The 12,716-nt window shown below is 42.1% G+C and overlaps 1 protein-coding gene across 1 annotated transcript in view; it reads left to right on the top strand.

Moving 5' to 3' along the window:
* Positions 1-12,716, top strand: part of LOC121282008 — a 213,884-nt gene that overhangs the window by 89,188 nt on the left and 111,980 nt on the right. Inside the window, 1 exon segment of the mRNA XM_041195321.1 lies at positions 5,370-5,699. Coding sequence (XP_041051255.1) covers positions 5,370-5,699 — 330 coding nt within the window.

Raw genomic sequence — 12,716 nt, 5'->3', positions numbered from 1 at the left:
ACTGTGACATGACCAAATCCAGAAACGCCTCACCTGACTCGACCTCAGCAAATTTATGGCCTCCAGCAGCCCACTGAGTGCCAGACACCTGGGAAGCCCCTGCCGCTGCCAGCTGTGGATCAGGCAGTGCGATTTGCTCACCAGCTGTGAGCCTGAGTCTACTCTAAAGATAGATCTCACCGAGGGGTGTGCCTCTGCGCTGGTGGAGGGTGTGGGTGAGAGCTGTGATGGTATATCAAGGTGGGTCCCTCCAGGTTCCTCTTCAGAGATTTCTTTGGGGCTTATTTGGTGTCCCTGGGTCTCCAACGGCTGTTACCCAGATGTGTGTGGTGAAGCAAGTGGAAATATTTTGTACATGGCAGTGGCCTGTGAAACAGGACACATCACTCACAGCATGGTTGTCTGATGGATGTTGCACTGCTGGACCCTCACTTAGCTCAGCACTGCCTACCTCACCGTCAGCACAGGATTGGTCCAGGCCGTTGCCGTCCAGCTGGATGGCTCTGTTTTCAAAGTCCTTGTAGTGTTTAGGACCATGATGTTCATGTTTTCATACATGTCTCTGAATCTGTCAGTCACACTTACGCCTCTATTATCAACCAAAGAGCGGGATTGTCCCCGATTTGCACTAAGTGTGTTAGTGGGCGGGGAAATCAATGTTTTACCCACCGGCCACAATGGGGGGTTTTCAGGCCACATCGTCCCAAACCCAACGCATTAGTTATACATTCCTGGGAAACACACCATTTCCATGGTGGGTGGGATCTCATTCACCCCAAACACCATCACTTCACTGCTTCATCAGGCCCAGCACCATATGTAAAGTCCAGCCTTGCGCACACATCTCAGTGTTTCCAACCCAGGACCACTGCAGGGAAGATATCCCCAAGAGGCAAAAAGACTGTAGCTCCCAGGTTTAGTGAGCTGTCACTGCAACACATTGTGTACACTGTGGGGGCCTGCTGTGATGTCCTCTACTCCCACTCTGGCTGCAGTATGGACAGCGCTGTCACCAACCAGGCTTGGGAGGCGGGGGCAGCGGTGGTATACACACTGAATGTTATTAAGTTAACCCTCACTGTCAGATAATGTAGACAGTATGAAAAGTGTGGATGAGAAACCCTTAGAAACTGACCTTGCTGAATTGAAACAAATGCTGGAAAGAATGGAAATTTCTAAATGAAATGAGTGGATGCCTGATTGTTTTAGAGACAGAAATGCAGGTACAACGAATTTCTTAGGGACCCGAGGAGAGGGTTATCTTGCAATATAATACTTTGTATAGAAAATTGAGATTTTTAATTCAGTGTGTTTCACTCTTTTTGGTCGCCATATTAACTGAAAATTTTATTTAAAAAGAGAGAAGGTCACCATCTAATCATTTATTAACTGTGTTTAATTGTATGCAGTGGTGGTATTAATTGGTGATTCACTTGTGCACCTATAAACAGATGCAGACTGAAACTGCGGGTGATGGATTTGAGGAATCTGCTAGTCAAATGTGTCTGTGTAAACATATTTAATAGTGTGTAAAGATTGACACCAATTCTATTCTTCATGAGCTGGATTTCTGGAGTAGAACATCACTGATCTGTCCCAAGCTGCTCTCCAGCAGAGTGAAATGTGACTAACCGCTGTCAATGACCGTGGACATGCAAGTTGAACTCCATTCAAACTGGTCCTACATTTCACCTATTGCAAACTTTCCCAATGGGCAATAAGGAAGCAGCAGAGGACACAGTGTAATTATTGCTGTATTTGCCTGATTTTGAAGGAGCTTCATGAACTGTCATTGTGATCTCTCCTTGGTTCCATTCAGGAAGCTGGGTAAACCCAGGATGTGGTATTAGATTCAAATGTATGATGAAATATCATTAGGATTCAGCAAATAATTTAATTACATTTCTAACCCTCTAATCTAAAGAGGCTTCTGCACAACCAGCCAAGCATGGCAGAGATAAACACTGAGGTCAGCATCTTGAGTCGGGTTCCAGATGTGACATTCCACATGTTAACCCTGACCCCATCCACAAACACTGCTCCAAGTCAAAGCTCCCTCTGTTATGGCACGACAGATGGTAAATGCCAAACTGCTCAAAACCCAGAGGGAAACTTGAAACAGCTGCCAAAATGGTTTTTACAATTTTTATAGTATGAGGGGTGGTTCTGAAATCAGGAAATGATTTCCCCAAATATGTGTGATGATTTTATTGTAAAGTAAACATTTATGAAAAGAATAAAGGAAAAAAGAAACAATTACATTTAAAAACAAGAATAGATTCACATGGTAAACACTATTTTAAAACAGTTCCACAAATCTTATCCTAGCTAACCTCAGAGCTAATCTTTCTCTTTTCTGTTCAGCAAATATCATTATAGATTTAAAAAGTATAGAAGTCCAGTAAATTTACCACACAGTGCTTTTTCTTTGGGGTGTCCTCTGAGGCTGACAGCAGCTGGGTGTTCAGGTCTGGACATTGTACATACTGTCTCCTGGGAGTTCTGACCAGCTATGCTGCTGTCTTCAGAGAGATCTAGCCAACCATCCTGCTGTGTTCTGGGAAAGCTAAGCAGCTACACCCTCACATAGTCTTCAGTATTCCCTTAAATGAGTTTCTTCCCTTTGATCTCCCTTTGTTGCAACCGGACTTTTCAGAAATGCTTTTTTCCCAGGATCGATTAAATCAATCTTTACTTTAACTTTTAGACTTGTAAAAAAAACCTGCCCTATCTTTAAAAACTCAGCAGGTCTGGCAGCATCGGCGGAGAAGAACAAAGTTGACGTTTCCAGTCCTCATGACCATTCAACAGAACTGAGTAAAAGTGGAGAGGTGTGAAATATAAGCTGGTTTAAGGGGGTAGAGAAATGGGAGGTCGGGTGGTGGTTATATGGACAAATATGCAGTGATAGGAGCAGATAATCAAAAGATGTCACAGACAAAAGAACAAAGAGGTGTTGAAGGTGGTGATATTCTCTAAAAGAATGTGCTAATTAAGAATTGATGGCAGGACACGCAATGTACAGCTCTAGTTGGGGGTGGGGTGAAATAAAACTAACAGGGCATAAAAGGTATAGATTTAAAAATAATGGAAATAGGTGGGAAAAGAAAAATCTATATAAATTATTGGAAAAAAGAAAAGGGAGGGAGAAGAAACGGAAAAGGGGTGGGGATGGAGGAGGGAGCTCAAGATCTAAAATTGTTGAACTCAATATTCAGTCCGGAATGCTGCAAAGTGCATAGTTGGAAGATGAGGTGCTGTTCCTCCAGTTTGCGTTGGGCTTCACTGGAACAATGCAGCAGGCCAAGGACAGACATGTGGGCAAGAGAGCAGGGTGGAGTGTTAAATTGGCAAGTGACAGGGAGGTTTGGGTCCTTCTTGCGGACAGACTGCAGGTGTTCTACAAAGCGGTCGCCCAATTTGGAGGAACTGGAGGAACAGCACCTCATCTTTGGACTAGGCACTTTAAAGCCTTCCGGACTGAATATTGAATTCAACAAATTTAGATCTTGAACTCCCTCCCCCAACCCAACCCCCTTTCTGCATCTTCCCCCTTACTTTGGTTTTTTCCAATAATTTATATAGATTATTCTATTCTCACCTATTTCCATTATTTTAAAAGTATACATTTTATACCCTATTAGTCTTATTTCACCCCCGCCCCACTAGAGCTGTACCTTGCGTGTCCTGCCATCCATTCTTAATTAGCACATGCTTTTAGATAATATCACCACCTTCAACACCTCTTTGTTCTTTTGTCTGTGACATCTTTTGTTTATCTGCTCCTATCACTGCTTGCTTGTCCCAACAACCACCCCCCACCAACTTCCCCCCCACCTCCACACAAACACCTTAAACCAGCTTATATTTCACCCCTCTAGTATTTTTACTCAGTTCTGTTAAAGGGTCATGAGGACTCGAAACATCAAGTTGGTTACTCTCCGCCGATGCTGCGACACCTGCTGAGTTTTTCCAGGTGATTCTGTTTTTGCTTTGCATTTCCAGCATCCGCAGTTTTTTGTTTGTACCCTATTTTATGTCAATTCATTACACCTTTTTACAACCTGCATATATCCCCACCCCCAGGCAAATGTTTTATACAATTTCTCCCTCCCCATGATTGGCCAATCCTGCCCCAAGCAGCAAAGTCACCCTGACTCCCTCCTCGCTGCTGTGCTCCGAGGACACATTCCCACCAATTTCCAAACTTTTACCGTAACTTTCCTACTTGGAAACCAACCAAACTTTCAATCAGTGTGCAAGAATTCTGGTGAGATTTTGCTTTTAAAGTCGGCACAAACTCAACATTCCTGGTATTTCCAGCTTTCTCACCACCCCACACACAGTCCCCCCACTCGTCTCCACGTACCAGGGTTGAAGTGTTCTATCGCAACATGCAGAGAACCAGAGCCAATCACATTTACATTATTATCCAAAGCTACAAAACATGTAACCGATATCTGACAACTTAGTGCCTTCATTTTCCCCTTTGCTTTTCTAAGATTCTCTCCAAGTAATTCACATTCAACTCACAAACAATGAAACAGCATTGGAGGCTCACTACCAGCTACGAAGAGATATTCACCATGATTTTCATGTTAACATACTCTCAGTATCATTACTGCTGCTCTGATCTGGAGACCTGATTTATTCTGATATCATGGCTGAAAGGGTAACTCAGGCCTTTCAGAGGATGGAGAGATATGGGGATGGATTTTTAAAAAGTATGGTGTCAGGATTAGAGGTGGGTGGGTGTGAAATTTGGCACCACTGGTCTCCATGCCAATTTACCGTTACAATCCCAAGCCCCAAACATTTAGAAAGCGGGCGGCTTGAAGTCAAGTGATGGGCAGCTAACTTAGGAAATAACATTTACCAAAGGGGCCAATTAAAGACCCATTCCAGCACCCACTGGGATTTCAATCGGCAATGCAAGCAGACCACCTTGCCCCTTCAGGATCATGGCCCGGCAGCTGCCGGGTTTTGAAACATAAAATAAACTTACCTGGACTTGCCCCTTGCTGTCTCCATGCTCAGGTCAGCAACTCCCACCTCACCTGGTGAGGCCCTCTAGCATCAGGAGCCCGCCCACTGTCCCTGATTGGATGGTGAGCCCAGTTCCAGGCTTTTGATTGTCTGGAACATTGAAAATTGCAGTGGGCATGCCTAAAGAATGGTGAATGGTGTCAGGACCTGGAACTATCTCCCATGTCCAGTTCCCAAACCCAAATTAAACATCCACCCCATAGAGTGGTAGATGTCTTGGTGAGATTCCAACATGGCAGAGCCTGGCTGAGATGAAGTGCAAAGTTTGAAGAGTATTTGATTATTAAATGTTCAGTGTCTGAATGTTTCTTTCTTTCCAACAGAATCCGTGTCTGTTCCTGTGCTTAGATTTTCATCACCAGCAAATGTCGCTAGTTCTGGGGATTCAGTGTCCATCTCCTGTGAGTCTGTCCAGGGATCCCTTCCCATTCAATACACATGGTTTGAAAAGACCCTGTCTGAAGATTCAAAGATCTCTGACACCAATAAACTGGATCTACATTGTCAATCCTTCAAACAGCAACATCATCAATATTACTGCACAGCCTCAAATAATCAGGGAGAAAAATCCAGTGACACTGTCACTGTTAACATTTCAATCATCAATGAAACAGGGACAAACTGCAGTTATGTGATACAAATTGGAACCATTGGTAAGTGTTACTTTCTGCAAACAATGTGGCGAATGAATTTTTAAAATTCATTTCTATCCAAACTGGTCACAGGTTCAGTTCCTTCTATCAATCTGAGGAAGTGCAACTGGCCAAATTCACTCTCTTTGGTTCCTCAAACATTCTGAACATGCCAGTAAGTTGCATTTTTCATGACAAATGGACAGGATTGTAAAATATCCCCAAAACATGCAAAAATATTGCAGAATCTCCAACAAACCCATCAAATCAAAATAGCATTTGATTGACAGAGCTTTCATAAAGCAATTTGTCTATTTCCAGCAGATGGAATTGTGAAATGCAACCTCCAACTGTTGTGTCCTAGTTTGGGAAGGATGTCACTGATAGAATAGAGAAGAATTGAATTAAAATGGAACCTTGGATGAGAGGTTTTAGTAATGAGAAAAGCATCATCACAACTGTGGTGAATGATCAGCTGGAGGCCTTGGAAACTGTTAGAAATTTTGCTAAAGTAACTCTAACTATTTCCACTAGTCAGTGAGACAGCAACAAGAGAGCATTAACTTTAAAATTATCACTAAAAGGACAAAGGGAGAAATTTGGAGAATTTTACTCATGCAAACTGTTTTTAGGACATGGAATGCCCAACTGAAATAAGTTTACAAACAAATTTAATACTGGATTTTAAAAGGGAAACAAACATATGAGGGTGTGGGAAAAGGACATTGAAATGGAATTAAATGAGCAGATCATTCAAAGAACCAGCATTCGAGCGATGGGCTGAATTCTCTCCCCTGTGTAGTTAAGTTCCAACATTCCAGTCAAAATCTCAAATTATCCTGTATAAAAAATTAACTATTCGCTCCCCATAAAACAATAACCCTGGTTCTGAAATAAGGAGGACTTTAGCCTATTTGAATGTAGCGGTTCAATTTTCTGCAGAGTGGGTGCAGCATGTTCACCGAGAAACACCAACATGGGCAGAAAACAAAGAGAATCGCATTTTCACCTGAGCAGCAGGAGACAGGAATTCATATATGCAAATATATTGACTCTGGTCATGTGGTCTCTTCCCTCAGTTGTCAGGGAAGAAGGGTGGAATTTTACACCTCCATTGCGGCAGTGACTGGGCTGTAAAATGCAGTGAGCCATTCTAAACTCCATGCACTGCAGCAGGACCATAAAATCCCACTGTCACAAGCCTCAGACCAAAGACTGTAAGCAGCAGGCAGCAATTACACCTGTAAACTGTATTTGTACCGGAGTTGTCAGCAGAGACTCAGTTGCACTCTGACCTTTGATGCCAGTCTTTTGTAGGTTCAAGTTCCCCTTAAGAGTTAAAATTCAGGCTGATACCATGATCCAGCACTGAGGTAGTGCTATACTGGTGGTGGTGCTGCTGTGTAGATGAGGTATTAAACTGAGGATCCACGTCCCCCTTAGGTAGATGTAAACAATTCCAGGGTATTATTCAAAGAATAGGGATGTTCTCCTGGTGTCCTTGAAGCCTTTATTCCTCAAACAATACACACAAATTGGGAGCAGGAGCAGGCCACTTGGTCTTTTGAGCCTGTTAATGTCATTACAAAACAGATCATCTAGTGAATGTTTTACTGATGTTTGTGGCTTTGCTGTGTACGAATTAACTTCCATGTTTCCCAATATTAAAACTTTGGCTTTACTTCAAAAAAGTACTTCATAGGCTCTGAATCACGTTGGGATATCCCAAGGTTGGGAAAGGTGATGAATCAACACAACTTATTTCTTACCTCTTGAAACAAACGATTTATTAACATACATCTGAACCAATTATCTAGGTGCAAACTGGAGGGGGGAAGGGGGAGGGAGGAGCCAGTCCCAGCAGCAAGGTGCGTCATTATAATTAAATGGTCAGAAAATTAATGGCAGGTTTGAGACATTCACGGTCAGGTAGTGAAGATTCCCATCTTTACTGCAAGCTCAGAAAACTGCCCCCAAAGGGCAGAAAGTGACCATTACCAGTATAAGGATGTGACTGTTTAATGTGTTCACATGAAATTCGTGTCAAGAAAGTGTATCTCTGGATTGTAATCCACCAACCTGAGAACTTAACTGGCCCTCTAGTAACTCTGTCCCACCAACTCTCAGATATAGGAAAGAAAGTGGAATTACCAGTAAAGATAGATCACCACTAGGTATCAGCAACCTCTCCACTTGTGATCAGAGAGGGGTAAATTACACAGAAATCAATTCTACCAGCCAGGCTTTTCCTCAATTAATGAGGTTCCATTTGACAATGATGCTCTCTCAGGTGACTGCAAGTGAAAATGAGGTGAATCTGAATGTTATTCCCTTGTTTCAACAGGACCTGAGTATTTTTGTAATGTTTCTACAACAGTATCACCAACTACACATTTGACAAGTACAGATATAATTTCCACGACCATTCGAGCCACACCTTCAGATCCTGAAAATCCTGAAAGGTACAATGTTCTCATGGATTGGCACTGCTTCCATATGTGAGAGATACAATTGGCCAAAGGAGTGAAAGTTGTTCATTAATTTGGAAAGTAGCTCATCAGAATGGAAATGGCGGCTGGGCTTATATCATGCTGTTGTGTTAGCTTCTTAATGAGGGTGTATTTTTCTGTTGGAAAATACAAGCAAGGAGTGAGCTTTTCCATTGTGTTGCTGCTCAGATGGTGTTTTTTGCCTTATTCACCTTGATTACTTCACTGCTAACATAATCTCACAGTGTGTGAGAAGTTGTACGTGTCAAACTTACCTTGCTGCTGTCTACACTGACAGAGTAGTTGTATTTGGGCTGATGAAAAGGAAGAATTAGCGTGATATATCTGCACATCCCTTGGTTTCACTAATGAGAGACATCTTGCAGCTCTGGTCCCATTTCCATATTATTAGCCTGAGCTGTCGACAATAAGTAGCAGAAATTGTAGTCCGATGTAAACACTCAGGAATCGGGTCTTTGAAGTTCCAATGGTGATAAAGAGAAAACGCCAACTAAATGTCAAACAGAAAGAGGGACGGTTGGAAATGGACAGCAGGTATGTCCGCAGCTGTGGAGAAAATAAACGCGTTCATGGTTTGGGTGCAGACACTTCTTCAGAATTCTAGTCCACACACGAAGCGAAGCAGGTCCACTCACCCCACAGATTCCAACTGAGCTGCTGAATGTTTCCAGAATCTTCTGTTTTCCGTTCATATTTCCAGCACATGCAGTGCACTTACTTTTATCCAGATTATTGTCAATGATTTAAAAAGTATTGAAAGTATCTGATTTTTATTTTAAGACAAATCTCCATTTTTTTCAGGGATCTTCAGGTATTCTTGCATTTAGATTTTAATAATTAAAACTGACCCAGTATTAAACAGGGCTCAGTGGTAGCACACTCACCTTACGTGTCAAAGGCTGTGGGTTCACGTCCGCTCCAGAGACCTCAGCACATTATCTTGGCTGACACTCCAGTGCACTACTGAGGGAGTGCTGTGCTGTTAGAGATGCCACTTCTCAGATGTGATAAACCCAAGGCCCATCTGCTTTCTCAGGTGGGTGTAACAGATCCCATAGTGACATTCATAGAAGAGCAGGGCAGTTCTCCCTCGAGACCTGGGCAACATCACTAAACAAAACAAATTATTTGTTCATCCATCTAATTGCTATTTGTGGGAGCATGCTGTGTGCAAATTGAATGCCACATTTGCTAAATTACAACAGTTACACTGCATTAAAAATATTCATTGCTTGTAAAATGCTTTGGGATGTCCTGAGGTCATGAAAGCCACTTTATAAATATCTACCTTTATATATTTCTTTAAACAGATGGCAAATAATTAATTGTGAACCAACACTGTCTCTTGCCTATTCTCTGTTTCACAGTCTGATTTACATTGTGCTTGGAGTGCTGGGGGGCATTCTTGTGGTGTTTGCTGTTTCTCTACTTCTGTACCTGAGGCAAATCAACAAGGGTGAGTTTCTATTTCCCTGTAATCATTTCATTATATGGCAATAATTTGCTGCAGAATAGAAAGAATATACAGTTTGTTGGATCAATCAACAATAACCCATGACCCTAGTATTCTCATTCTAGTTTACACATATTGAACATGGGGCTGAATGTTTCTCTATTCGAGCGGGTGCACACCAGACCCAAACGAGAGTAAAATAGTGCGTGATGAGGTCAGACGAATGTCTGGACATCATCGTACACTCTGGCAATATTTCTCTCTGCAGGCATGTGCGAGAGGTGGCAGAACGCCCGCTGACAATGAAGCAACCTATTAAGGCCCTTAATCAATTAATAGAATTGAATTTTTTGCTGCTGGTCCAACTTTTCAGTTGGTTTGTGGTCAAATCGGCCAAGCAGCCTTTGCACTTTTGGCGAAACCTCATCAATGGGCGTGATGGGGTTTTGACCAGTGATTAAAGCAAAAACTTTGAGAACTCATATTTAGATGCCCATGGTCATGTGACAGAGTCACATGAGGGGACAGGTTTTCATTAGTTTTCAATTCTTTATTTTGATTGTTCAAAATCTTCAGCTCCCTGAGACAGCTCTGAGACTCAGGGAGATTTCACTGTGAGAATGCGCACACATGCACAAACTTGCGCGCTTGCCCTCCTCCTGCCCTCACGCCAGCAGTGCTGAGCGTTGCAGCGTGTATTATGCACTGACTGGCCATTAATTGTCCAGCCCGTGTGAAATCGATGTTGGGGCCTGATTGGGGGCAGTGGTCGGCTTCACAACCACTCCTGAGCCCACCTGCCATGCCAACCCGACAAGGGCAAAATTCTGTCCATGGAATAATTAAATTGAGTATTGCTGATAAAAAATACATTTGAACAGATGAACAAGGAGCAGGAGTAGGCCATTCAGCCCCTCGAGCCTGCTCCGTTATTCAATAAGGTCATGACTGATCAGATAGTAACCTGAAATCTGCATCCCAGCTACCCCCCCAATAACCTATCACCACCTTGTTTACCAAGAATATATTCACGTCCGCCTTAAAAATAATCAAAGACTCTGCTTCCTCCACCTTTTCAGGAAGAGAGTTCCAAAGATTCACGACCCTAGGAGTGAAAACATTTTGCCTCATCTCCATTTTAAATGGGAGCAACCCCTTATTTTTAAATAATGACCCCTAGTTCTAGATTCTTCCACAAGAGGAAACATTCTCTCCACATCCAGCCCATCAAGACCCCTCAGGATTTTATGCTGTTGAAGCAATCAGCACTCTCTTCTCATGCAGTATAAATTGTTGCTCCCTTTATTGTTGGTATTCTTGCAAACTGTCCTGATGAGAGCAAGGCAAAAAAACTTTGACAGCGCGTCTCGTTGAGTGAATAAAAATTGGGCCTCTGATTTCTCCCTGTGATGAATTGCTTGAACTTACATCAATGAAACAACATAACAGGAACTCATTTTCAGTATAGAATTGATCAGTTTTTGAAATGCTCAATCCTAAACACACGGGAGTTAATTTTCACTTTCACATCACGGGTGTTAATCTGTCAGAGTGCTACATAGAAATTAATGGAATGAAATTTGGGTGCGTTCTCTAATAGACAATCTGTTCTGTCAGACAGAAAACGTCATATGCTGGTAGTGTAGTTGCTGGTTTCTGGTGTGCGTGGCCTATCTTACTGAGAGAAACTAGTGTTACTCTGTTACTTGCTTTAAACTGCTTTATTAACACTGTATTAATAGAGGTTACAGAGTAGGTATGCCTCCCCTGAGTACGGAGTGTTCCATCCTCTCTCGTGGGGAAATAGCACATGACTGCCAATGTCATTGATACATCATGGTGTACATCACTCATCAGCATAGCTATTCTATTATCCCATTACACTACAAACGCTTTTGTCATGCTATGTATAATAACCAGGCTAATTGTTCAATCCATGTTGGAAATCATTGGTGCAATGCAGATGAACACGTTTCCATGAATGTAGATCAATGTCAGGTTTAGCACACTTGCAACTCATGTTTAGTTTAGAAATTTTAAACGTATTAACCATTCCTTGTTACAGCTCTTTCAACAGTTACATTGTAATTTTTCAGGTACAAACTGCATTCTAAGTCATCGGAGAGATAAGACTCTCCATGATAATCAGGTAAGGATATTAACATTACTTCTCTGAATACTGTTTGGAAATTTGCAAGCTGGTGGATATAGAATTTACTAAGAACTTACAGCCATTCGGCCCATCTGCAGGAGGCTGGTTTTATGCTCCACACGAACCTCCTCTCACCCCTCTTCATCCCACCCTATCAGCATATCCTTCCGTCCTTTACTCTCTCATGTGCTTATCTAGCTTTCCTTTAAATGCAGCAATTCTATTGGACTCAACTCCTCCCCAGGGAAGGAATAAGCAATTCAGAAGAAATTTCATTACCAGAGAGTGTCAGAATCTGAAATTCGTTACTATAAGGCAAAGTTCAGGCAAATACCATAAATAAAGCTGGATAAAGCTGGATAAGCAGTTGAGGGAAAAAGTAATAGAAAGATATTTTGAAGAGGTTGGATGAAGAGAGGTGGGAGGAGCCTTGTAAGGAGAATGACACTGGTATAGACCCATTGGACTGAATTGTTTGTTTCTGTGCTGTCAATAATTTTTAATATCTTGTAATCCTTTATAAACTGATTTATAATAATGGATATATTGCTTTCTCCTCATAACAGCACAAGTCACCATTCAGGCTAATCAAAAATAAATGCAATTTTTTTTAAATATATTTTAGGAATTGGCAGCAGAGGAAGAGAGCACTGTGTATGCAAATGTAAACCACAATCAAAGGAGCTCGGCAGGAACACACAGAGAGGGAACTGCCGAGTTGAATAATGAGGAAATCACATATGCAGCAGTGCAGTTTCAAAAGAAATCGTCTACACAGAGAGGTGAAGGGACAAGTCACTCAGTTAACAACCCGGACAGTGTCATCTACAGTGGAGTCATGATTCACAACCAGCCCACAAAGAAAAACCCCAAAACTCCATTACATGATACTCCATAGGAATCTGAAATGGCAATTTATGCTA

This window comes from Carcharodon carcharias, chromosome 9, assembly GCF_017639515.1.
Source record: "Carcharodon carcharias isolate sCarCar2 chromosome 9, sCarCar2.pri, whole genome shotgun sequence".
Classification (NCBI taxonomy): Eukaryota; Metazoa; Chordata; class Chondrichthyes; order Lamniformes; family Lamnidae; genus Carcharodon; species Carcharodon carcharias.
Note: the sequence above shows the minus strand (reverse complement) of the source record. Positions and strands in the feature narration are given on the sequence as shown.